The sequence below is a fragment of the Asterias rubens genome, chromosome 11, assembly GCF_902459465.1.
Source record: "Asterias rubens chromosome 11, eAstRub1.3, whole genome shotgun sequence".
Lineage (NCBI taxonomy): Eukaryota > Metazoa > Echinodermata > Asteroidea > Forcipulatida > Asteriidae > Asterias > Asterias rubens.
This window is the reverse complement of record NC_047072.1, coordinates 10,037,050-10,064,122: the sequence shown is the minus strand read 5'-3', so window position 1 is coordinate 10,064,122 and position 27,073 is coordinate 10,037,050. Positions and strand designations below refer to the sequence as shown.

Genomic DNA, 27,073 nt, shown 5'->3' with positions numbered 1-27,073 from the left:
AAACTTACACAGATTGAAGATAATGATAGTAGAAAGCTTCCCTTCAAATATTACTTGCTGAAGTGCTGTAGTTTTTTGAGAAATGAGTAAAACAATGACATGAAAATTATTTTAGCATGTAAAAAAGTATTTTCATGACATTGTTTTACTCATTTCTCAAAACCTACAGCACCTCAGCAACTAATATTTTAAGGTACGCTTTCTACTATCACTATATCTTCAAACGGTGTAAGTTTAATGTAAATCTGTGGACATTGTGTTTTGTGTTACAAAAAATACCCAAAACCCTTTAAATACCAAAATTACTTCAATAACTTGATTGTCTAATTACATCTAAACAAGGAAGTAAAGAAAAAAGTAGACCCTTTCACTGTTCGTGCTTGAGGGGAAGAAATATGTTTTCTTCAGACGCTCGTGGGGAGACCGCTCATTCTGTGTGGCTGCTCCACGAGTTTGGAACACTCTTCCAAGAGACATTTGTACTTCTACTTCCGTTCAAGGCTTCAAGACCAGACTAAAGACATATTTATTCAAGCGTTCTTACTAAATCAGTTTCAAGTTTTTTTCTTAAATGTTACGTTATTTTCTTTTTTGTGCGCCTTGGGTGTCTCTATTGAGACAGATATGTGCGTGTTATAAGTAAATAAATATTATATTATAATTTGTATTATTATTTTGTTCGTTTTCTCCAGGTGTTGCTTTTCAGTTTGTCTTCAGCTGTCGGACTCTATATGTTCAGGTAAGGTTGTTTCTTCTTTTGTTATTATTTTTAGTTGTTAGCTTCCCCTCCCCCTCCCTCCCTCCCTCCCTCCCTCCTTCAGGAGCGGAACCTTTGTTACTTGTGTTCATTAGAATGGGCAAAAAGTGTAATGTAACAATGTATGATTGGTGAAGCGTGGTTTTGAATGGTGAAACATTGGGCTCCACAATCTAGCAGATTGTTGGAGGGTAACAAATCAATGATTTGTCTCCCAATTGATGTGTTCATCGACAGATAATCAATTTGCTTTTAGGGATTACAGTGTTAAGTAGAGAAAATAGAATTAGCTGTTACATGTACAAACTGCTTACCAACGAAAGGACCTGCATTGGTATAAATGCACACAAAAATAGTTATGGGCCAGACGTTTCGACCCTAGAGTATTTTACGGAGGCTAAATGAAAACACAACACACATGAACTGCTTACCAACCACAAGGAACTTGGGTATAAATGCAAAACATTGTAAAGAACTAGCCTGGCGAATATGCACAGGAAGACTATTCCAAAGAAACGGTGCAGCATGAAAAACATCTGTTGCCATAAAAAATGGAAGAAGCTCTAGTAGTTGAAAGCAATGACTGTTGAGATGATCGTAAAGTCCGAGTAGGGGAATAATGATGAACAAGTTCAGAAAAATAAGCAGGAGATTGACATGTTTGAGCCTTGAAAGTTAGCAGAAGAATTTTGTAAACTGTTTGAAGCTTAACTGGGAGCCCATGCAGTACATGGCCTGACGTTTCGACCCTAGCAAAGTCTTTCTCGAAGGCTTAATGACAACACAACACAACACAACACACCAAATATAAGTGTACTGGTGTAACAGAAGCTGAAGTGGACATACGTGAATAGAGAGAGAGAGGGGGGCAGAAAGCACACAGAAAAAAGCAAGGAGAGTCTTTCTCCAAGGCTAACTAATGACAACACAACAGTACACACATAAACAGGTATACAGGTGTATACAAACAGTCAAATGGAAAAACATTAATAAAGAGAGAGAGTCAGAAAACACACAGAAAATGCAAGGGAAAGACTCTGCTACCAGGGTTGAAACGTAAGGCTATTAACCAATGTTGGCACTTTTAAAGGCAGTGGACACTATTGGTAATTACTCAAAATAATTGTTAGCATAAAACCTTTCTTGGTAATGAGTAATGGGGAGAGGTTGATGGTATAAAACATTGTGAGAAATGGCTCCCTCTGGAGTGCCATAGTTTTCGAGAAAGAAGTAATTATCCACAATTTGATTTCAAGACCTCAGATTTAGAACTTGAGGTTGCGAAATCAACCATCCAAACGCACACAACTTCGTGTGACAGGGGTGTTTTTTTCTTTCATTATTTTCTTGCAAGTTTGATGACCAATTGAGCTCAAATTTTCACAGGTTTGTTTATGCATATGTTGAGATACACTAACTGTGAAGGCTCGTCTTTGACAATTACCAACAGTGTCCAGTGCCTTTAAAAGTAGGGATCCATTTTAGGGTGTTTATTGTGTGCAGTCTTATTACCGTCATTAGTAGTGTAGGGCACGTCAAACGCAGTGTATTGTCAAACGTGTAAAAAGACTCCCTAACTGTTAAATGATTTCCGTTATTGGCATCAGTAAGCCTCTTAACAGCTTGTCTCTCCCATCATAATACACTCCGAACCAGTAGACACTGTCCCCGCTAATGGGATTAAAACCACACTCACAAATTGATTTCTTAAAGTCTAAATAGACAACTAGAAGAACTGGCATGACTCAATGCGAGCTGTGGCCGATGCTAGGGAAACAGGGTTAAACTGCCCTCAAAGGGTTTTTTTCCAATTTAATGTGATTCACTCGGCAGACAAAAGGCACAATAGAGACTGGGAGGCGTGTTTATTGTGTCACTAATGGGTTTGGAGGGATTATTATTGGGATGAGGGGGAAGGTTGAAATGGGATGACATAAGCAATTAAACCGCCCCCAACCCTCCCTTGATTAGTCTTTTGCGCCATCTGAAGGCTATTGGTGTTAATCTAGAAGATGGTTTCTCATTTTATGTACTCTTGTGGTACATGTAGCTGAGCCAGGATAATAAATGGTGGTGCTGTCCCATCCAGTGACGTTGTATCAGACGTTGTATTTGACCAAATATTATACATTGTAGCTGTCTTTTTGTAAAAAACCAGGACATTCAACTTGTGTAGTGTTTTTAAATTGGTCTTACCTCCTGACCCATTGTAGATCCTCAAGCCATTTGTTTCAGGTGCTATGGGTCAGAGCAAAGTATGTCAGCCATGGCCTGTGGTGGACATGTGGTCTTTTGTTACTCGACTATGGATTGAGGGATACATCTGTGATTGCATAAATAATTTCAAGGAGGCAGGGGAAAGATGGAATCAGAAAGATTATAGGCAGAATAGGAAACAAGCAGTTTTCAATTTTTTCAAAATGTCTGTCATTGCTTGTGTTTTTTTATACATACCTGGACTTTTTCATCGAGCAAATTTGTGAATGCTTGTATCACGAGAGGGGAGAGGCACGACCCCATCAGTGTTCCTACATACTGTAATAGCAGGATAATAATAGTAATAATTGTGGCTTCTTCAATAGCGCACATGTCCGTCACTCAGTGACGATCCTGGCGCTGTAGTAAACAGTATTTCCTGCAAGATGTGGGACTACGTTTGAATTATGAGACCTAATTCTGATGACTGAACAAAACATGTTGCAGCTGAACGGTCAAACTCACCGGACTCTCAAGACCTGTTGTTTCTGATCTTGAGTCCCTGTCTTGACACTTGTGTCCTTTAAAGTATTAGGTACTCAAACCAAAAATAACATCTTTTTTGGGGGGACGGGATGTTCAATGTTTGATATTGTGTGAATGAATAAATAAACCAAGAAATTATAAGTAGTAATTTAAGCATTTAATAATTTCAACTGAATACTGTATAAAAAGTTCAAAATGTTACAAAACATAATTAATATCATTGTCTAAATATTGTATCATTTAAAAGATTATAAATGTATCTCATTATACGTAAATGCACTGATGTCATTTGAGTTGGGTCGCCTCTGCTACAGGTCCAAATGAGGTTTCTCATTGGCTCGCACTGATCAGTGAGCAGTGGCGTAACCTAAGGTTGGTGGGGAGGGGGGGGGGGGGTGATAACAACTTAGCCTTCACTCCCCCCCCCCCAATTGGTACATTTTTGTAGATTTGTTTATTCTTCATACAATTATAGGGCTTGCATTTATCACACATGGAACAATGTCACTTAACCAATCTAGTTGGATTGAATTGCTCCCTCTACTTGCAATTAACACAGGCCAACTTCTAAGGGGTTACATTACATAGCAGGACCTACACAGTGAAACAATGCTACCCCACAATGAAACAATACTACCCCACAATGTTTTCTTTGTTCTAGTGGTCACACCGTACTACAGAATGTCTTCTGAAAAGGGGATAATAATAAGAACAATAATGGAAGTATCCTGTAGTATAACTGCAACCAGGACGTGTGCTGGTGAGAAAGTGTAAACTGTCTCAATTTGCACACACGAGATTGTACAAAATAATATGGAGGAGGTGTATACTGCCCTCTGTTGTTAGGTGAAACACATTTATTATTGGTTCCTCATGGTTGTATCCTCAAAACAGCGCCCTCACTGAGGTCAATGGAAGACTTACAGTACCGTTCGTTGGCTAAAACTTGGGCGCTGCACGTACACGCGCATACATTTACACTGTTTGACCCAAGCGAGGGCGACCAATACAAGGGGCCTTGGCCTCAAATTATATTCCACTTAACACTTCTTTTCTTTTACTCCCTGTTCATTTATTATAACTATGTGTACACAATCTACAATACAATACGATCTGCCAGGATATGCCCTAGTACATAAGTTCAATCTCTGTTTAATTGTTTTCCCCAATATGACATCAATATATACACAGGTCCATGTAATCAATTTTCATTTAATAGCAATACCGTGCTCATATTGGGTACCTCATGGAACAAAGACAAAACAAAAAGGGGAAAAGAGAAGGACTTCACTTAAGGAAATTCTAGAGACTGGTGTGTTCCTCAAGGAAATTTGTTGTACAAACTAGTTAGGAAATTTGTGTACAAGTCTATGGGAAACTGTTAAGTGCTACACGTACAATGTAGGTCAAAGGAAAGAACAAAAGATTGTTCCAGAAAGATGCATTTTTGAGAATTCATGTTCACATGGCGTGCATTTTACACACAAAGTGTTGTTTGGAGTTGCAGTCAGTCTGCCGCCAGCTCGGCCAGTCACTCTCAGTGGAGACTTGCTGGCCGCACCCTACACCCTCAGCGACGGCGCTCTGCTGCCCCAGGTCAGAGACGTCCCAGTTCTCATACGTGGTCTTGAGTTTGTCGGTCCATATCCAGTGGTTACCAGGGTTGAGTGTACTCTTGTGGTAGCCAAGCCAGATGCCCTTTTCACCTGGTCGGGGAAAAAACGATTAAAATGAATTTAAATAATGTATCGATGTGCTCTGGTCATTGAGCCAATAACATCCCTGTAAACTTTCTCAACTCCCTGGGGAGTATACAGTCTCAGGCTGCCATGATGCTCTGAAGGCTTTTCCACAATATCAACCTCTACCTTTGCAGGTGACCCAGTTTATCCCTCGGGGTAGAGGGAATAAATTATAGTAAAACATCTTACTCAAGGACATGAGTGTCATCACCACAATTCTAATCCATTTTTTTTCTTTTTTTCTTTTTCTAACTGCATAAATAAATAATGACACAAACAAAGTTTAGACCCCCCTCCCCCCCCCCCCAAAAAAAAAAAGAAAAGAAAAAAAAAGGTAATGACGAAAAATATGTAAAGCTCAAACAAAAACCATGAAATCCAACATTACCTTCGAATGAGCCTCGCATCTCCTTCCAGTATGAATTCAAAAACCCCTCCTCCTCTGCCGAGCCGACTGAGACAAGATGCGCCGTCTCCTTGCCCTGGCAGATGGTGTACTTCTGGCACGTTGTCTCCGCCTCTTGCCAGGTTCTCCTGATGCCAAAGAGTCGGTAGCAGAACGAGCCGGTCGGTAGCTGGTACTGGGTCCATACTGGAGGGCAGTAGTTGAGTGCAGTGGCCCTGTGGATTGATGCTGCTAGTAACGTGGTTAGTAAGAGGAAGGCCAGTCTGGTGAACATCATATTCTTGAAGGTGACTGTCGGTGAATACATCATGATCAGTCCCTGCATGAAGAATTATTAGACACAGGAAAAAGAAGAAAATATATATTACCTAATTTCCTGCGGATAAGATGCTCGGCTGACAAGACGCAGTACCCAAAAACATATATGATCGTAATTAATGATCGTCATACTGTCATGACACAATTTCATCATTTCAAGATACTTCTTAAAATTGAAATCAGAGTTTTTTTCAAATTTTCATATCAGTGACTCTCACCCTGGTATATTTACATTTAAAAACCAAACATCGAGGAAGGGTAAAGAAAAGACCAACATCAATATGACTATGTGCACATTAAAAAGGGAGAAGTATGGTAGGGTCTAGGGTGTACAGTTAATGAGCAGGTGTTCTCTATTAGCAGGAAACTTAGTTTTACATATATGTAAATTGCATGATTAACATTAAATGCATGATATACATTGTATATGTAAATTGCATGATTTACATAAATGTATGTGAATAACTTAGTATGCACTTAGCATATTCATAAGATTAAACATACCTACATTATGTAGCCTTATTCTGATTGAAATCAAATATGCCTGTCTCAGCATGCTTGTATCAAACAAATATTTGCCCTTTGTTGCAGGGCAATTATTTGACCACATTCACAGAAATATTTTCAATAACCCAGAAGTGTCACAGAAGGCAGCACCCCAGAGTGCCAAGCAGTGCTACTTTTGTATAATGGCCTTGAAGTTGTCCCACTGCTGTTTCTGACCCCATGGACAGCAACAATTAACGAAATTCAAGAGTGTTTCTTACGTATTTGAAGGTCACTCTAGCCTGGAACCAGCACCCAAGTGTGAATCCTTGACCCATTAGGAACAATTAGGTCATCAATATTACATGTATTTGAACCAGCAGGTAGGATGTACACTTGGTGTATCCATAAAATAACAACTCAAAATTTTGTCTCAAATGGTCATCAAAGTTGATAAAAAATAATGGAAGAAAAAACACCCTTGTTGCACAACTTAACTTTGTCACTGCTTTCAGAGGTTTCAGACCTGAAGCCTTTTATTCTTTGAGTGAGAAATTACCTCTTACTCAAAAACTACGTACCTCAGAGGGAACCGTTTCTCACATTTGACGTTTTATACTATCAACAGCTCTCCGTTGCTTGTTACCAAGTAAGTTTTTATGCTAACAATTATTTTGAGTAGTTACCAATAGTGTCCAGTGCCTTTAAGGGTAGGGTCATACATAGATGGGTAAATACTCAAACAAAATCATGAACTTAAAAATGTTTGTGGTGGGAAGCACTGTATCTGTTGATAATATGAACTATTTTTTTGAGAAAGGATTCCTTTTGAAGTAAATATGGTTTGGATAATTGTTCACCCATTCCAACAATTTGGATCTGAGAAACGACTCATTCAGATTTCTGAGGGTTGGTGTCCATTCGCGAATACCTCAAGAGAGTAGGCCTTGAGTACTTGCCCCTGCCACCTTGCCAAGTGTGAATAGATTCAATGTTCTTTGTGAAAATGTGAAAACACTGTGACAGTTTTTTTGCTGTTTTCTCAGCAAGTAGACACTGTATTCAGTTCGGCTGAAACTTTCCCATGTTACTTTATTTGCATGTGTCTTTTGCCTATCACTAATCAGCATTGCGCTGACAAAACCAATTGATGACCCTACCTTAAAGCAGTAATTGCTGATGAAAGTGGTATCTTGTTTTAACCTTTGGGCGTCCAAGTGTGGAGAAGGTGGCTTGAGCCGATGTGAACTTTGGCAACACCCATGTGTGGCTAAGCTAGAGAGTTATGCAAACTTGATCATGCTATAACTCATAATAGCCTCAAGGTTTTAATAAATCAACTCTAATGTGGTATGTGGATTAAGCTTGGGCGATATCGATTTATTTTATTCACCATATATCGCCGACAATATATCGCGATATTCAATATAATCGCGATTAATTAAATTTGACATCATCAGTCTTCAAACTCCAAGTGAAAGTTGTAGAAGAGACAGTCATAGCATTAGAGGTGTTCTAATGACCTATTCTTCTGGTTTTACTCCAAACCTATGGGGTGCAAGATGTCTCAGCTAGCAAATACATCACGATATTTAATCAATATCGCGATATATCGTGATTATCGCGATATATCGCGATATATCGATATTTCGATTAAAACCAAATCCATCCGATATCGAAATCGTTTCCAAATTAATATCGCGATATTCGATAATATCGTGATATCGCCTAAGCTTAATGTGGATTGGTCTTGGGATTCCCCAGACGCCTATGTTTGGACCTCTAAGATATCAAGATGGCTACAGAAAAAGCTGATAGAACAATAAAATAAAAAAGCTTATATGTACATGTACTGGTCCCGCCGGCTAGTCACTGAAAAAAGTAAATGCAAAACCTGCATTCTTGTTATTGTTAGCTGCATGTGCATTGACCCTTACCCGGGCACTTTTACTACTACTACTACAGGGTAACTTTTACAAAATATTTCCTGGCTCAAAATTGATGCACATGTATGCTCAGGTGCCCAGACCCTTAGCAAGCTTTGTCTAGAACTTTTATGGGTCCCTCACAATAATCACAAATTTCAAAATATTTCCCTTTACTTCTGCTCCAAATATAAACTCTCTATTAGTTATTCATCTAATTCACTTTTTTTATTCCGGTTGTAAATTGACACTGGATGGCTGGTCCGAGGCACGTATATGTCAAATTTGATTGTTTCTAATCAGCAGAGTGCAGGTTCGAATCCCGATCAGTCGGCACTTTTGTCCTTGAGCAAGATACTTGTCCCTCCAATTGGCATTCTTAATTTATTGGTGCTGTACCAGACCTTTTACAACTCAATTTATGAAATCAAATAAAAACTTCAGGATGTGGGCTTTGTGGTTCAGACCTGATGAGCCACAAGAAAGGCTCCGGAATATGGTTTAGTCGGTCACACTATTTTATTTTACAGTCTTGTGGTTTTTTCCTTTAACAGGATCTTAATATCCTGAACAGGAACCAATTGGGTAATAATAATATTTGGTTTGCCTGTCAAACCATGTGATACTATTTATTTGGTTGAATTGCTCTTCCAAAAATGTTCTCCCGCTATTGATGTACCGTTGCGAGTAGATTGGGAAAACGGAAGACTAGCTTTTTCAGATAGGAACTTGTCCTGGTATTATTTATCTAATGCCCTTCAAGAGTAGATTGGGGGTTAAAATAATAGTTGCCCTGAAATATAAGATGGTTGAGAAAAAAAACATTGAGGCGGTTCTAAATAATGAGCAACATGTATCTGATGTCAGACTTTTTAAATTCGTTTTTCATTTCAAGTTATTTATTTCCATTCCAACAGATCAAAATAACAATAACAAAGAACAGTAATTCCTGTGAAAAAAAAGAGATGTTATATTTCCCTCAGATATAGAAATCATGTTGTTTGATCTAATTCTCTAGCACTCAAGAAGATACTGTTCCCACAACCTCCTTGGAATCTTTAACACCAGGGGGTTACCAAAAGGTGGGAATGCCACCATTTCAGTGTACTTTCCTAACTTAGAATCTTAGTTTCGGACTTTTTGTTATCAATGACTCTCGTCCCTGGATATTTGCCTTGTTTCCCCGCTCAAATCACTTTAGAAAAATGAAAGACTCTAAAACTGATTGTTGATACAGAACGCCTTTTTCCCACTTCACTTAGAAGCTCTTCTGACTTCGTTTGAACTTTTCAAATGTTTTTCTCCTTTGCAGAACTCACCCAAACAAATAACATATCAAGATCCTATCAATCAATCATTGTCCAACCCCCACATCCCCTGAACATAGAAACAGCCTAGAGGAATTTGCATTGCATTTGTTACTATGTGTTTAGTTATTGCATGTATTGTAACTGGTTGTCAGTGTTTTTACGTGGACGAATAAATAATTTTCCTAAAGTCTAATTAAATTAGTCCCATGTCTGCCTTTACTACGTGATTCCCCGGAGAACGCATAAATTTTGCACATGCCTGCCTACAGGGAAACACGTGGGAACAATACGCTTACGTGTAGTGTGTCTTTCTTTATGCTCTTGTCGCTAGCGATTTGAGTAGGGAAACATTTCAAAAATATCGGCAGAAAAAGTTTTTAAAGTGTACCATGAACCAGTTCTGAAGCTTTGTGCTCAGCTGAAAAAGCAAGGCAACCTTTCCGTGTTATTGGGCAACTCTAGGAGGGTAACATTTTAGGGGGCATGAAGGCAACGACCATTACAAGACCAGGGGCAGGGAGGCATTTATCAAGGCTGGGCCCAACTTCATCAAGCTGCTTAGCAGAAAACAACTGCTTAACAAATTTCTTTGCTATCACAAAAATTGAGTTGGGCACCATTTACAATAATTCAAACTTGTTATTTTAGCTGATAACCTTTTCTGTTAAACAGTATTTTTCTGTGCTCAGCAAGTTTTGTGCTTACTGCCTTAATGAAATTTGGCTCTAGGGAATAGTCAGACTGACATGCTTTGAGTTTTAAGTCTTCTTTAGTGCCTTCATGACTGTGTTTGGTGATTTAATCTCAAATATCTTAATTTGCCTGATCCCAAAATGTTTACTGATGGGATGTCGTTAATTAATACTGTATCCATACAAAATTACTGCAGGCGTCTTGTCAAAAAAATGTCTTGTGAATCAAGATGGATTGCTTTAAAACCATCAACCATTGGCTGCATACAAACGGAAACCATAGTGACAAATATATTAGTTTCCCTAGTGGGTTGTGGGTTATAATCCTACCTGAGTGGTACAAATGTAGGTTAAAGGTTAGAGACTTGGAACTTTCATTAGGGACTCTCTTTTGGAAAACGAGTGGAGCACCAAAATGAATTAACCTATATATATGATTGATGAGGGCCTCTTTGTTACAGTAGTTGGCTCTGCCTTAGAGCAAATTGGTTGAGTTTGGTACTTGGTTGACTAATCGGCTGCACGCTAAGTATTTCCCCAAGTTTGAAGTGCTAAGAAATCCATAAAGAATTATAATTTAAAAAATGATTTTTTTTTAAAGGAAATATGCAACCAATACATTTATCCACCAATCATCTTTTTGATCCATCAATCATCTTATTTTTGCTCAACCCAAAATTATTTTACAATTGACCCTCTTGTGGTTTCTCTTGATATTTGAAGTAGAATGTCGCATCTTATTACTAGGTGATCCCCCTGCCGCTGCTTCCCAGGTTCTGGCCCATCTGAGACTTGGGTGTGATCCCGAGGATATTCGGCCGTAACTTGTGAATATATATATTTGATTTGCGGTCTTTCTCTATTCTACTACTACGGAGTAGATTATTTGGGGGTTCGGGAGACTTCTCAATTCTGAAAAGAACTGTCCTGCTTTTTAACCATTACTCGGGCGGATGGTATAGAAAATAGACTAGTTTGCTTTATATATATAGGATCGCAATTATCAGTCAGTTCTTAAATTGGTCTCAACGTTTCGACTAACTTGTGAAAAGTTTCTGACCAGCATGCGCCAAACAAATTTTGGCAAAATATTGAGACTGCCAACTTAGGGATGTATTTCGCAGTTGGTTAGCAGAGAAAAATGCAGTACACAATTTTTCAGTTGCTACTAAAAAGAAAGAGATTTTAGAAAGATTTCTCACTCAAAATAAAATATTGAAATACAGACCTGACAGCCCTGATTAGACTTGATTCAGACCTAATTAGTCTTCTGAAAGCACACAATCCTGTGCAATAAGGGTGTGTTTTCTGTCACTATTCTCTTTCACCTTCGATAACCAATTGAATCAAACTTTTTACAGGTTTGTTATTTTATGCTTATGTTGGGATACACCAAGTGCAAATACTAGCAATTTACAATTACCAAAGGTGTCCAGTTCATTTAACTGTTGTTAATGAATACTTTATATCAAGTTTAACTTACCTGTTTTTCACTGTTACATCAATGTCCACGATTCAATTTCCAGTATGAATTCCCCAAACGAAGGCAAAACTACTTGCAATTGTACACCCAGAAGTGTGACAAAGTTTCCCTGAATCCAGCTTCTTCCACACCATCACCCGGCGATAATGTTATTTCAAGAGGTCCTGTATTATCTGGGTCCAGCAGTTGCACTTTTTAAAACAAACAAACAAACAGGTTGCCCAACACTCAGGATTCCCAATCCAAAGTGTTGCCAAGTTCAGCTGGCCAGCTGGAGGCAATCACCATGCTCTGATTGGCAATGTGCTAGGGGAGGGAAGGAAATAAAGAAAGAAGAAACTTTGACAGTGAAACAGTCGGAGTGATTGTGGCAGGTAGTGGAGTAACGGAGACACAGCACGTTCCCTGGATGTTATGTGGTCATCAGTCAAGTTTAGCGGAGGGGAGCCAGCGATAGCATTTCCACCACCACACACACACATGTGTGAATGAACCGATCTAGGAACTTGTAGAGTGAATAACCTTTTCACCTTAATGCTCCACAGTGGACGGAGTATAGTGCAGTCACCTAGACCGTAGAACTCTATGCCTAGACATATGAACCTCATTGTTTCTTGACAAGAAATATATCTTTAAGTTTATGATTTGGGAGGGGTCATGTGTCAAAAGATTGCTCGGACATCTGCCTTAAAAAATGACTGCATGCTTTGATTCTCATCTCAGATTCCAAAAAACAAAATCTCCAGAACTCTGAGCACAAGAGTACACACAATTAAATGTCAATGCCTTTTACCATTTTTTCTAAAGTACCCGCTAATCCTCCAATCAGACTCGCAGAAAGGAGTGGCGATAAAAACCTATATTGCACGGCTAATATCACTACCTGAGTCTTGTGTGTTCTGTGCGCGCGCCAAGTTTGCTTGAAGATTACGTAATCACACGAGCGCTCGTGGAAATACGGAAAATATTGGATATGGGACGCAGAAGCGCTATATTTTTCCGTATTCCACGCTCGCTTTTTTTGTGTGATAAGTTATAGTATACTAAAGGCTAACCCTTGAATTGAACAGAGGCGAGTGCCTCTGTTGCCCTGATCTTGCCCTTGTGGTGCCCCTTTAAGAGCTTCCCAGGAGTGGAATTACACTGAGGACACTGAGGCAATGGACACGACGACAGCCATGGCCTCTGTTGCCCCTGCATGGTCTTGGCCTTGCAAAGGGCAACACGGCAAAAGCACAGGGCACCATGGCAATTGCTGTGGGTACCATGGGTTAATTCCAGGCCTGTCTACTGTACTTATGTGATTTATTAAAATAAACAGGCATGCAACTCTTCCGCGTTTCCGCAGAATTCCTTGTTGTTGTTGTTTTTTTTGGGGTTTTTTTACGTGAAGAAAAAAAAAAAAAAAAACATGTAAAAATAATTTTTTTTTTTTCCCCTGATTTTTTTTTAGCCTAATATTATATGCCTGGCATTAACAGTGTACAACTACAATCATGTAAAATAAACCTAGTGCATGCTAAAAATGCACAGCTTAGAGCATAATAAACCTCAACATTTTCTAGGGTACCGTTGTGGGTAACATGTCCCGTGGCGTTTCGGCTGCATCGCTCCGCACTTGCGTTGTGCCTTTGAAAATTTTCCTTTTTTTTTCAACGGGCAGCTGCATGCCAGAATAAATTAAGCAACAGTTCAGGGATTGCTTAGAATCGTGTATGAAGGCAAGAAGTGTAAACTATGTAGGAAACATGATTTTTGACCTGCCAGTTTCTCCATGCCAAAGCAATGACGATTTTGCCGTCTTGAAAACTAGGGATTGAGATTGATGCACTGCACCCCAAATCACTGACTGCAAAGTGTTGGTACACTCACAGGAAAGAGGGAGATGTTTTTTATCGTAAATTCCCTGGACTTTATGAGTCAGTGGTCTTAACCCTAAATGGCAAGATTCTACTCACTTCCTGGACAAAGAGGACCAGATGGAAAGGAAAATAAGGAGGCAACACTCCAACAGTTTTAAGCATTTGAAGGGAGCCCTTTCGTATAAACAACTTTACTTGCCGCTTACTTTGAACTTTAGTAAGCAAATTATTAGTTGAGTGGTTTTGCAAGCGTATGATAGGATAACCGTATCAATTCACGTTGGATGCGCGACAGATTTTGTTTGACGATCATGTTTCTAGCAGCTTTGGTGTTGTAAGCAAAACAAATCCAAAACATTTTGTGAATGTTTTTGGTTACGTTGGAGCGTTTGATTGAATACTATTTTTGTTAAGCTGTTCGTATTTGGACCTACATAGAATGGTTATAAGCCTAACCTTAAAGGTGTGTGAAGAAGTGTTTCCAGTAAGCATAGCGAAAAAGAGGCACTGAATACACTGCACAAAAATCTGCTATAAGCAGATTGCTAAAAATATACTTAAAAATATGCTAAGAGGGTTGCTAAAAATCGGCTTAAAAATCGGCTTTAAGAATCTGCTAAAATATCTGCCTCAAAATCTGCTCAAAAATTTACTAAGCAGATTGCTAAAAACCTGATAAGTTGTCCTCTTTTACTCGCAGTATTTAAGCTCCATAGTGTAACTAAAAACCTTGTGCCAATTTTTGGTGGCTAGATGAAGACAGTGTCCACTTTCTTTTTGTGAACCGAGCATTTGCCGCCGCCGCCCCTCGCTTGTGGATTAGGCTTCCCACATAGTGAAGACATGTGGGACTGTTGATTGTGTTAAGAGCAAATTGAAAACACACCTTATGGCACGCCAGTTGTTATAATCTTTCTTCTTATTAGCGCCTTGAGCACCCCCCCCCCCCCCGTTGGGTGGATATGTTTTTGCGCTTTATATGTCTTAATTATTTATTTTTTATTATTATTACTATTATTTCTTCACTATTTTGTGTAGCCTACCCTTTGGAGGTTGGTATGTGGTAATAGTTTGTTGCATCTCTTGCATTAATGTTTGTTCATTTTTTTTCCATTTTTTCCTTCTTTTTCTGCAGGCGCGGTGATTGCTTGAAGAAAGATTCACTCTCTGCTCTCAAGTAAGTAGATATTCCTAACCTTCCTAAAGGGGCCATTCATAATAGTCAATGTCAAAGTCACCTGGAAGTGGTATTTTGTCAAAATAAAGCTTTTGTCACTAATATAATATGTGTTTTGTGAAATGAGTGGAATGTGAACAGTTTACTAAGGTTCTAAAAAAATAGTTCTTATCTTATTTACGAATTTAAGAGTAGGCCCCAACCCGAGAGGGCGCTGTTCGTGACGTCAATCGAGGCGCGATATTTGAAGATGCTCTGAAAAAGACATCAGGCCGGAGCATACGTGTAGGCACTAATGCTCTTGTGAGTCTGACCAGCCATGCAGACTGACCCTAAGTTTAGTTGTTTTGATGCATCCAGCAGCAATACACATGGTCGGCATTGCTGGAAAAATGCAAGAAAAAAACGTTTTTCGAAACGTACAAGCTCACGACTTGGACTTGCATGTACTTTGCACGTGTGTTTACTCTACGCATTAAGGCAAAGTCTGCCTCGATTGACGTCGCAAAAGGGGTAAGCGGAGTCAACCCCCCAACAAACTTTGTCTATTTTTTAAACATATAAATCGTGTTGATTTATCTTAAACACATGTCATGACACGGCGAAACATGCGGTAACAAGGATGGGTTTTCCCGTTATTTTCTCCCGACTCCGATGACCGATTGGGCCTAAATTTTCACAGGTTTGTTATTTATATACAAGTTGTGATACACAAAGTGTGGGCCTTGGACAATACTGTTTACCGAAAGTGTCCAATGGCTTTAAACATAATCGCTTTGACCCATAATCGATTTTCAGTGACTATTGCCGGCTAATGTTTAAACCACGTGGTTTTCCCCTACTGCTTAATATTTTATTATTATTACTAATGGTTTTCAAAATAATATTTCTTTGTTTGTTTCTCAGGATGTTTGTTGGAACGGATGAGATATACTATGAATATTTTCCTGAAGCTGCTAGATTTGAAGAAGTTTGGGCTGACAGGGCTTCAAGGCAATACACACAGCAGCCATCTACCCTAACATTGATCCGGGCAAAGTTAAGCAAACTCATGCTCAGGTAAAGCAAATCATTTCTACTGCATATAAAAATTTCCTCAAGTCTGGTGCTGTGTATGTCGTGGCCGAGCGGTTAAAAGCACTGAACTCAAGCTCTGGTGTTTCTGATCCACAGAGTGTGGATTTGAGTCCTGGTCCTGACTCTTGTGTCCTTAAAGCAAGATAATTAATCTGTATTGCGACGTCCTTCGGGTGGGGCGTGAAGCCACAGGCTCGATGTGTAATGTAACAAACATAAAAGCACCCAGTAACTCGCTAAGAGATGGGGTTCACTCGATGTTCCTGGCAGTGGCTGTTGAATGTGCCGCAGCCCCCTGTTAACTAAGAGATGGGGTTCACTGGATGTTCCTGGCAGTGGCTGTTGAATGTGCCGCAGCACCCTGTTAACTAAGAGATGGGGTTCACTCGATGTTCCTGGCTGTGGCTGTTGAATGTGCCGCAGCACCCTGTTAACTAAGAGATGGGGTTCACTCGATGTTCCTGGCTGTGGCTGTTGAATGTGCCGCAGCACCCTGTTAACTAACAGAGGGGGTTCACTGGATGTTCCTGGCAGTGGCTGTTGAATGTGCCGCAGCACCCTGTTAACTAAGAGATGGGGTTCACTGGATGTTCCTGGCAGTGGCTGTTGAATGTGCCGCAGCACCCTGTTAACTAAGAGATGGGGTTCACTGGATGTTCCTGGCAGTGGCTGTTGAATGTGCTGCAGCACCCTGTTAACTAAGAGATGGGGTTCACTGGATGTTCCTGGCAGTGGCTGTTGAATGTGCCGCAGCACCCTGTTAACTAAGAGATGGGGTTCACTGGATGTTTCTGGCAGTGGCTGTTGAATGTGCCGCAGCCCCCTGTTAACTAAGAGATGGGGTTCACTCGATGTTCCTGGCTGTGGCTGTTGAATGTGCCGCAGCACCCTGTTAACTAAGAGATGGGGTTCACTGGATGTTCCTGGCAGTGGCTGTTGAATGTGCCGCAGCCCCCTGTTAACTAAGAGATGGGGTTCACTGGATGTTCCTGGCAGTGGCTGTTGAATGTGCCGCAGCACCCTGTTAACTAAGAGATGGGGTTCACTCGATGTTCCTGGCTGTGGCTGTTGAATGTGCCGCAGCACCCTGTTAACTAAGAGATGGGGTTCACTGGATGTTCCTGGCAGTGGCTGTTGAATGTGCCGCAGCACCCTGTTAACTAAGAGATGGGGTTCACTGGATGTTCCTGGCAGTGGCTGTTGAATGTGCCGCAGCACCCTGTTAACTAAGAGATGGGGTTCACTGGATGTTCCTGGCAGTGGCTGTTGAATGTGCTGCAGCACCCTGTTAACTAAGAGATGGGGTTCACTGGATGTTCCTGGCAGTGGCTGTTGAATGTGCCGCAGCACCCTGTTAACTAAGAGATGGGGTTCACTGGATGTTCCTGGCAGTGGCTGTTGAATGTGCCGCAGCACCCTGTTAACTAAGAGATGGGGTTCACTCGATGTTCCTGGCAGTGGCTGTTGAATGTGCCGCAGCACCCTGTTAACTAAGAGAAGGGGTTCACTCGATGTTCCTGGCAGTGGCTGTTGAATGTGCCGCAGCACCTTGTTAACCCTTATTATGTGCAACATAAATATGATCTCCTAATTAAAAAATTGTTAAAACCTTTATCAGAATGTTTCTGTCTGTTCAATGGCATTGAGTACCTTACGGGTAAATACGAGCACTTCATAAGACTTTATTAAACTTCTACTAAATTTGTCATTGCTCAAACCAATTTACCTTCTAATACATCTACGTCTAGTTCCCTGTTTTCCTTTTTTTTTCTTCTCCCGATCCTCCTTGCTGCAGGTTGAATAATCTTCCGAAGCATAATTATTGCTCTCATGGCTCGAGCTGTCTGAGCTATGTTCTTAAGGTGAGTGCCAAAAGACCATAGAGTTATATATAGGAACTAGAGGGCGCACTGGCCGATATACGCGGCCCAGCATAAGGCATGCGGCCATTTTTTTAAGTAGACAAAACAGCATCGCGTAGCGTTCAATAAACACTTCAACGTGTACTTGATATTCAACGCGCGTACAGCATTGCGCATGTGTCTCATTGCGGTCCCGTTGCGTTTGTGCAAGCAGCATCACCAGTGCACCCTCAACTTCTTATTTATAACTCTTTGATACATGTATGCACAAGACCAACCATTTCTCTTCTAAATTCATCCATGGAAGTTAGAAGTGGTAAAGATTTCGAGTGTGCAGATTGTGTTTGAGATGTCTACAGATGGTTGGTAAAAAATACAATAGTTTTGACTCCACAAGTCTTGCTAAACAGCTGGCACATAAATTATTTTGTGAATGGGGCATTTGCTTTCCCGGGCGAAACTTCCAACCTTGCACTGCTAGAAACTCATTACGGTGGTGTGGCTTCCAGCCATCGTGTAGAACGGTTTCAATCTGCATGGTAAATGAACAGCTACAACGATCTTTCAAAGCATTTATAACGCATTTATGGAGTGACATGGCCGAGCGAAGAAGGGCACCAAACTCGAGCTCTGGTGTTTCTGTTCAGCATAATGTGGGTTCGATTCCCGGTCGTGACACTTGTGTCCTTGAGCAAGACGCTTAACCATAAGCTTCTCTCCACCCAGGGGTAAAATGTACCTGTGAGGGCAGAGGTGGTTTATGTGAATGATTAGCTTGGAGCGCAGCACAGGCTGTAGGCCTATATACTCCCAAGGGAGCTGAGATCGTTTAAGGAATGATTTAAGGCCCATGGGACCAGTGGAAACAATGTTGAAGCACTATGAGCGTCACAGCGTGACGGACCTGAGCGCTATATAAGAAGGCATTTTTATTATTATTATTATTGTTATTATTATTATTATTTGTAAATGGGATCCATCTTTTGTTTATTTCCAGGCAACTGTCAGAAAATTTGCCGTTGGTTATGGGATACAGGCCGTTTTGAATCTCCTCCGAGCTTTGCCAAAGATCGCCACGAGACCTAAGCTGCTCTTGATGGCTCTCGTTCGTCGGGATAACTTTGATCTGGCGCTCTTTCTGGGACTGTTCGTGGGTTTGTTCAGGGTAAGTCTGAGGGTATCCCGAATAGCTCAAAGTACCTGGCTGTCAGACAAACATTCCACTAGTTTAGCGATTACAAGCCATCATCAACGCGCCACATGACACTTGTAGTAGTAGAGTAACGCGAGTAAACATAAAACGTGGACACGTATATGCGCCTATGTTAGTGAAATGTACGTTTGTCTGAGATCCGGGTACTGAGCTTCTATTTTTAGCAGTAGTTATGAGTGCTATAGACCGTATTGAAAAACACTTTTGTTGCTATGAAAGTTGCCATCTTGTAGGGCAAACCTTATGCGCGTCCAAATGGACGCGCATAAGGTTTGCCCATCAATGAAGCATGCAGCATTTCTGGTTTGATTTCTACGGCACATGCCTGCACACACACACGCACACTTGCACAGACGCCATGTTGTAGGGCAGATATTTTAATGGTGATGTCATATTCAATACGGTCTATTGGTAGCTCTGGTTATGGCTACAACTGTTGCTGAGTGTCTTGCTAAAGACGCCCTGTAGACTCCTTGCTTATCGGACGGAGGAAACCTGGCTGACTTAAGACAACCTTGCACAGGAAAGAAACAAAACGATATAAAAGCACTAGGTGTGACATGAGGTGGAGCACAGGTTGCTGTCAGGGTCGACTGTTGTAGCCACGGTTGGCGGTGCCGGGCAGGCCTGCCCAGGACTCAGAGTGTTTGCCCAGAACTCTTAGCAAAATACATTGTGCCACCATGCAAAGAGTCCTCTAGAATAAAAGCAAAATATTATCCACTGTCCATTGATCTCAGGAACACAGTCAAAAGGCCATTCAACTTATTGCATGCCTATGACATAAAACAGTTTGGAAACCTAGCATCATGCCTGAAGCTTTGACTTCAAAAATAATGGCCCCATAATTAAACGAGGTTTTATTTTTGATGTCTCTTTGGGATGTTGTAGAGAGAAATAAATTAATAATAAAATAGTCAATTAAATGAGCTGTTATGATCGTGTACATGTAATATATCTAAATGTATGAATTGTGGCTTGCTAAAAAATGGAACATTGGTAGTTACTCCAAAATTGAATGACCATAAAACCTTGCTTGGTGAGAAGACCAGGACCCAATTTCATGGCACTGCTTACCGCCAAATTCTGCGCTTACGATCACGATTCCCCGCTTACGTGCAACGCCGAATTTCTGCGCTAGCCTTGTAAGCGTAGAATGCCCATGCAAGCGCCGAATTTCTGCGCTAGCCTTGTAAGTGTAGAATGCCCATGCAAGCGCCGAATTTCTGCGCTAGCCTTGTAAGCGTAGAATGCCTAGTATCGCGGAGTACGCACGCGCAGAAGCCAAAATTCGCCGCTAACCCGTGAAATACGCTTGCCATAAGCACAGAATTTTCTGCTTCCGTAAGCGCCGATTCTGTGCTTACGGTAAGCAGAGCGTGAAATTGGGCCCAGCTGTTGACACTATTTTGAGAAAGGTTTTCCTTCACAGTAGTTTGGTTTGGACAGTTGTTCGCCCAAAACTATTTGAATCTGAGAAATGGTTCATGCTTGAGTTATTTCTCAGATTTCTGAGGGTCGATGTCCAATCAAGAATGCTGTCGCCAGATATGCGTTTGCTACCTCGACTGTCACCTTGCTGAACGTGGATGAACTCATCATTCATGTGAAAATACTTGTTCACTTAGTTACCTGTTCATGTTTGTTGTGTTGTCATTTAGCCTTCGAGAAAGACTCTGCTAGGCTCGAAACGTCAGGCCATTAACTTTTTTTTGCATTTATACTCTCGGTTCATTTGGTTGGTAAGTTGTTTGCAATAGCTAATTCTATTTTCTCATGTGAAAATACTGTTACAGTTTTGTTGTTTTTTCTCAGCAGGTAGAAACTGTACTCTGCAGGCATGTGAGACTTCCTCTTTTCCGCTGATTTGCTCTTTTTTGGTTCTGATTTTCCTCTTTTTTTTCTTCACTTTCTGTGTACAAAAGGATAGGAATAGTATCTTTTTCTTGTTTTTTTCTTGCCTGGTATTCTCTTTTCCTCTTTTTTTTCATGGGTAATAATAACGCACATGCCTGATTCTGCTGAAACTTTCACTTGCCACTTTCATTGTGTCTTTCTTTTTAATTTTGCCTGTAAATCAGCTTTTCGTTGAGAAAAACTAATCTATGATCATATCCTTAAAGTGATACTGACCATTAAATGAGTGTACATTTTCTTCTTTTTGCTCTTGCAGAGTGTAAGTTGTCTTCTACGATGGCTTAGAGATAGAGATAGTCCTATTCATGGATTAATAGCCGGTAAGAATCTTGTCATGGTTACCTGTTGACTAACCAGTGAGTTTGAGTTTATTCAGTGTGTCCTTGGGATATTAAGATCCTCAATTTAGTGAAATGCATGTAAAAGCATAGGGCTCTGTTGTTTAATCATTTGTTTATTGTTTTTTCCAGGTGGTGTAGCCGGTACGTCCAGCATCTTCTTCCGTAGTACAACCATATCACTTTATTTTGCATCCAAGGTCATTGAGGTGTGTACATGAAATAGTCTTTGTCATATTCATTGAACCATGTTTGGTTCAATAGCCCTATTGCACAGAGGTCATTTTAAGGTTGTGTGGTGATGAACCAATGCAAATGCATTATGGTTAGACCTGGTAAAGCCTGTAATAAGCACGAAAGTTTGCTAAGCACAGAAAAGTATTGCTCAACAGAAACAGGTTACCAGCCAAAAATACTACAAGTTTATTTGTTCTGACTGGTGCCTCGCTCATTTTTTTTTGCTTAGCAAAGAAATTTGTCAAGCAGTATTTTCTGCTTAACAGCTTTACGGAATTGCACCCTTGTCTCATGTTGTCATCTTTTTTCTTAATTCGTTTTCAGAGCCTTTTGATCAAAGGCCAGGAGCGAGGAATTGTTCCAGTCATCCCACGTGCTGAATCCATACTGTATGCAATAGCAACCGCAACGGTGCTGAATGCGGTAAGAGTTTTACATTACACACTTTGTGATGTGTTCAAGAAAAATTAGTCATTTGTCGACTCAAGTAAATACATTTTAATTTTTTTTAAAACAAATTTGGAAAGAGCATAAGCTATGAGAGATGTGAGAGAATAAAACTGAGTTTAGTCCAAGTAGTTAGTTGCTCTTTCTGCTGAAGCAGCTCTATGAAATTGGGCCCTCGTTTAAGGTAAAAGTTGAGTTGTTTATTGAACATACATCGGCACATTTTCTGTCAGTGCTAATTTTTACCCCTTTTTTATTTCAAGTATTAGGAAGGAAGTTATCAATATTAAATAAGAAATGTTTTGCCATTTCAATTTACGCAGAAAATATTTGTGAAAATTTCACCCCTGTTTGGCTGTTTTGTTTGATTATTCCATAATGCTATTTCCAACAAACCACTCATTGTAGCTTGATCGCATCACATTTACAATGATGTATAAGGATGATATCCTCACTGATGCAACACAATTCATAATCATATACATTAAACCAGTGTTTGTATGAGAGAGATTGGCTGTTGCCAGCTTGGCGTTTATATCCCCCTGTGGGAGTTTGTTAAGTTCCCTTGACGGGAAGATCATCTAAACAAACAAACAATGAAAACAAAACATGACATTTCTGCCAGTTGGTGCACATATGCAATGTTTATTTGCATACATTTTGGTTATGCATGACAGAAATTATGTGACAATTGTAGATTTGTAACTCCATACAAGTTTATCAAGTCATAATGTCATGGTTTTGTTTTGTTGCTTTTGTTGCAGGGAGTTTATGAGCCACATAACATCCGCCCAGCCTACTGGAGTTTCCTGCTCAACTTGACGGGATCCTAGTAAGTAGCACTGCATCTCTGAAGAGAGAGTAAGGCCATGTTCGAAAAACTACGACTTTGGCTAAAGCTACGGCTAGATTAGTGCGTCTGCCAGTGTTGAAGAATAGGCAGGCGCGCGCTCTCTACATGTAGCTGTAATTGTAGTAGAAAATTGCTGTTTTGGACATTGCCTTACTCTCTTTGATCCTACTTATGCTCTTGCCACTTTTGTCAGTGCCCTTGTCCATGATCACATTATCTAATGCCGATTTTTATTAATTATGCAAAAAGGGATCAGCCAACCATACCAGAAAACACTGAATAAAAACCCCTGTAGCCTTTGAGTAAGAGTCCGCTAAGGTCGAAACGTCAGACCACTGATTAATTTTTTGCAAACCAGTTCTCTTAAAGATACTTTTAGTACTTGAAGAATAAACCTGTCAAAATTTGGTGCTCAATTGTTCATGGAAATTGCATCGAAGTGTACAACACACAAGACCAAAGTAGATGAAGCTGTAATGGTTCAGTGTCTTGCTTAAAAGGACACAAGTGCCAAGACTGAGATTCCAACCCACATTCTGCTGACGTCTTTTTTACTGTGTTTTGTTGTTGTTTTGTCTTCACTGCAGTTATGGCAAAATGAACCGCATGCTGATCGCGCATCTCGGTACGGGCGCAACCAAGCTGTACCCTGATTGGCCTGTCTACGCAGACGCTTCACGACTCAACTTGATAGACAAGGACGGGCTGTGTGCCAGGTCGTTGCAACCTCCATCTCAGGGTGTTTGATGATGGTAGCTTTTGGAGTGGCATTATATCTTCAGGATCACAAAGTGTCTTTACCTTGCCCCCTGATGCTTATCATCTGCACAGCTTCCAGTGTTTAGGTATCCCAGAAATGAAATTTTCATGTAAAGACTTATATAATAAGTTGTTCAAAGACACTGGACACTATTGGTAATTGTCAAAGACCAGTCTTCTCACCTGGTGTATCTCAACATATGCATAAAATAACAAACCTGTGAAAATTTGAGCTCAATTGGTCGCTGAAGTTGCGAGATAACTATGAAAGAAAAAACACCCTTAACGCATGAAGTTGTGTGCTTTCAGATGCTTGATGTCGAGACCTCAAAATCTAATTCTGAAGTCTCGAAATCAAATTCATGGAAAATTACTTCTTTCTCAGAAACTACGCTACTTTAGAGGGAGCCGTTTCTCACAATGTTTTATACTATCAACAGCTCACCATCGGTTGTTACCAAGTAAGTTTTTATGCTAATTATTATGTTGATAAGTTACCAAAAGTGTCCATTGCCTTAAGCTACCCTGAAGCTTCATACAGTGTATCAAGTCTTTTCATTTTTAAGATGCAATAAAGTAATCATGGTGATTGATTTTGGCCATGTAGGAGACAAGTGCTACTGCAATCCGAAATGTTACGATAATGGATCGTGTTAAAACTTACTCCTGTTTCCCGCTCATCTAACCCATAACCATCATGATAGTACAATTATCTTTCTATATTGAATTTTTTTTTAATGAGCTCCTCACTGGAAAACAAAATCTGTGAACTGCACTTGATTAGGGATACTGGTGGGATAAGGGTCAGGTTTAGTTTGAATTAAAAAAAGAAAAAGCTCCTCGAAGAGCTCTTGAAATTTACTGAAATGATAGAAAAATGCCTGTCCTTAAGTAACCGAAAAGATGTTTTGATATTAATATTGTTACTTTTATGTAAATGCACGTTTACTATTTATTGACTGCAATCAGCAGACACCTGGGGTGGGATTCGACGCAATTATCTCTTTTTGACAGGAATAGTTATTATTTGTATACAAATGATTGTTGACTATGCGCAACCGAATGTTGACTATTCATATTACAGACACAGTCAAACCCACATCATAGTCTGAGCAGGTGTTTTATGGGTCACTGTTTTCCAGTGGTTAGACTGCAGGACTTGCAATCACAAGGATGTGGGTTCGATTCCCTTAAGCAAATTTCTTAGTGACTAGATGAAGTACTGTCGTCTTGTTACCGAATTACAATTTCTTAATTTTGTGCAGGAACTCTTAACCATTGCTGTTAAACCAGTGTTTGGTGAGAGAGATCAGCTGTTGCCAGCTTGGTGTTTATATCCCCTTGTGGGAGCTTTGCCAAGTTCCTTTGATGGGAAGAATCAATCATCTAATAAAACAATAAAATAAAACAAGCTCTTTTGACTACTGGACGATAAGAGTCCCGAGGTTCAGATCCCACCCAAAGTGTTGAAATAATTCAGCAAACTCGGAACGCACCCATTATGAATTTATAATCATACTTTGATGAGGCAATAACATTTATTCTTGTAGCAAGATTATTTCACAACAGGATTTAAAAGTTCTAAATTTATGAAGCATTATTTTGTTTTGGGCGTTTGACCCTTCTTTATTTTGATTTTGATCTTGTAAAACTAATTCTGGTCCAAGCAGTACACATTTTGTGCTACATGCCAAGCCCTGCAGCCGATTTCACAACACGCTAGGATCAATCCTATATCTCGAGTTAGGACGGGTAACTAGTACTAACGTAGGATTTATCTTAAAGGAACACGTTGCCTTGGATCGGTCGAGTTGGTCTTTGAAAACGTTCTGTAACCGTTTGTTATAAAATGCATATTAGTAGAAAGATGTTGTTAAAAGTAGAATACAATGATCTACACAAATATGCGTCGTTTTCGTTTTACCTCGTCGACAACATGGTCGGCCATTTATGGGAGTCAAGTTTTTGACTCCCATAATTGGCCGACCATGTTAGTTCGCGACATAAAAGATAAACCGTGCAATTTTGAGTGATACCTGTGTGGATCATTATATTCTACTTTTAAAACATCTTTCTAACCATATGCATTCAATAACAAACGGTTTCAAACACTTCCGATCCAAGGCAACGTGTTTCTTTAAAGTTTACATGTTACAGTGCAAGGCTGGGACTAAGTCCTAAGATTAATCCTAAGTTAGGAAGAGTTTGGTGAAATTGACGGCTGCAGTCTTGTGGAATTTCTCCTTATGTTTAGACATGCTCAGTGGGTGATAAATGGTTAGTAGGAGGGTTAGAGGCATTGGATTTTAACTTGGGTTACACTTACTTGCAAAAAATGCAAACTAATTTATGATGTATTGATTTTACTCCAAATTCAAGGATTCCTTGGTATTTGGTTTATATATAATTTGTTCTCTTTTTCTTGAGAATATTTAACTATGATTAAATCAATTTTCAAGGTTTCATCTGTGTATGATGGAGAAATGGATTGAATAAATGAGACTGATTTTCTTATGTGTGGTGTATTTGTTGACTTATTTTTGTATGGAATAAAATTGTCAATAAGTTTTTGTGTCCATTGCAACAAGGAAATGTAGACCCAATGGGTGTATATAAGAGGACTGGATGATGTCTTCTTATTCTGTCGTCACATTTTGTGGCCTGAGCTTCTGCCTGTCATTCATCTTTATTAGATAAAGTGCAGAAGCATAATTATTAATCTTGTTGGTGAAGGGTTTGGATAAGCATTACAAACTCTTTCCCATCGTAGGACTAGCCAGCCTCTTTTCTTTGTGAAATGTGCCCCAAGTGTGTCCTTCAATAAGATTGTTTGAGCATGAAGCCAGACTTTTTTTGTAGAACAAAGAGCCAGGCTTATCTTTCGCATAATTTCCCTCCATCCTACAATCTAGCTCCCCAATTTTTTAGTTTTGACTTTAAACGTTTCACTCTTGTAGCCTCTTGCCATGCAGGAGGGGCTTTTAGCCTTGTTTCAGGCATGGAGGTTTCAAGCAAACTTGCATTGCATTATTATTATTTTTTTTACAAAAACAATGAGTGAGGAACCTAAAGCAATATATATTTTTTTTGTACTATGAGGTTGCTGCGCCTCTTAAAATTGTGTTTTGTTTTGTTCTTTCTTTATTCTTATTCTTATTCTTTATTTGGCCAATAAACAATTACAAATACAAGCAGACAGTATGTCAAATAGGTAATTATAAGTACATGTACAAAAGTAAATACAAAGCAAGAAAAACAATAAGGGCACAGGAAATTATAAAAACAACCCTAATGTGATGGCCAGGATCAACAAAAGTATAATTAAACACTGTAGCTCGAAAGCCTGTTAATCCAGTCACATAGGGAAGCAAACACACTATATAAAATACTCTCTTTGGAAAATAATAATAATTTGAAATAAATACATGTACTAATATAAATAATCTGTTTACACAAAGCACAAATTAAAA

General features: G+C 39.8%; 2 protein-coding genes across 2 annotated transcripts in view; one reads left to right on the top strand and one right to left on the bottom strand.

Moving 5' to 3' along the window:
• Nucleotides 1–23,811, top strand: part of LOC117296689 (transmembrane protein 135-like) — a 31,185-nt gene extending 7,374 nt beyond the window's left edge. The window contains exons 6-15 of the mRNA XM_033779722.1: nt 693–739; nt 14,859–14,900; nt 15,807–15,959; nt 17,773–17,839; nt 18,837–19,004; nt 21,226–21,289; nt 21,440–21,516; nt 21,869–21,967; nt 22,756–22,823; nt 23,432–23,811. Coding sequence (XP_033635613.1) covers nt 693–739; nt 14,859–14,900; nt 15,807–15,959; nt 17,773–17,839; nt 18,837–19,004; nt 21,226–21,289; nt 21,440–21,516; nt 21,869–21,967; nt 22,756–22,823; nt 23,432–23,591 — 945 coding nt within the window. The 3' untranslated portion in view covers nt 23,592–23,811. The remainder of the gene's footprint in view (nt 1–692; nt 740–14,858; nt 14,901–15,806; nt 15,960–17,772; nt 17,840–18,836; nt 19,005–21,225; nt 21,290–21,439; nt 21,517–21,868; nt 21,968–22,755; nt 22,824–23,431) is intronic.
• Nucleotides 3,894–12,199, bottom strand: LOC117297030 (alpha-N-acetylgalactosamine-specific lectin-like). Its single transcript, XM_033780152.1, has 3 exons — nt 11,862–12,199; nt 5,630–5,966; nt 3,894–5,205 (listed from the first exon to the last, which is right to left on the bottom strand). Exons 2-3 carry the CDS (start codon nt 5,955–5,957, stop codon nt 4,961–4,963), a joined length of 573 nt encoding a protein of 190 aa, XP_033636043.1. The 5' UTR covers nt 5,958–5,966; nt 11,862–12,199; the 3' UTR covers nt 3,894–4,960.
• Nucleotides 23,812–27,073: the final 3,262 nt, after the last annotated feature.

What these genes read in the sequence shown, in the direction of transcription:
- LOC117297030 (XM_033780152.1), bottom strand. Translation starts at nt 5,957, where the DNA reads ATGATGTATTCACCGACAGTCACCTTCAAGAATATGATGTTCACCAGA. An exon ending in GATGCGAGGCTCATTCGAAG is followed by an intron (nt 5,206 to 5,629) that starts GTAATGTTGGAT and finishes TTCCCCGACCAG; the next exon opens with GTGAAAAGGGCATCTGGCTT.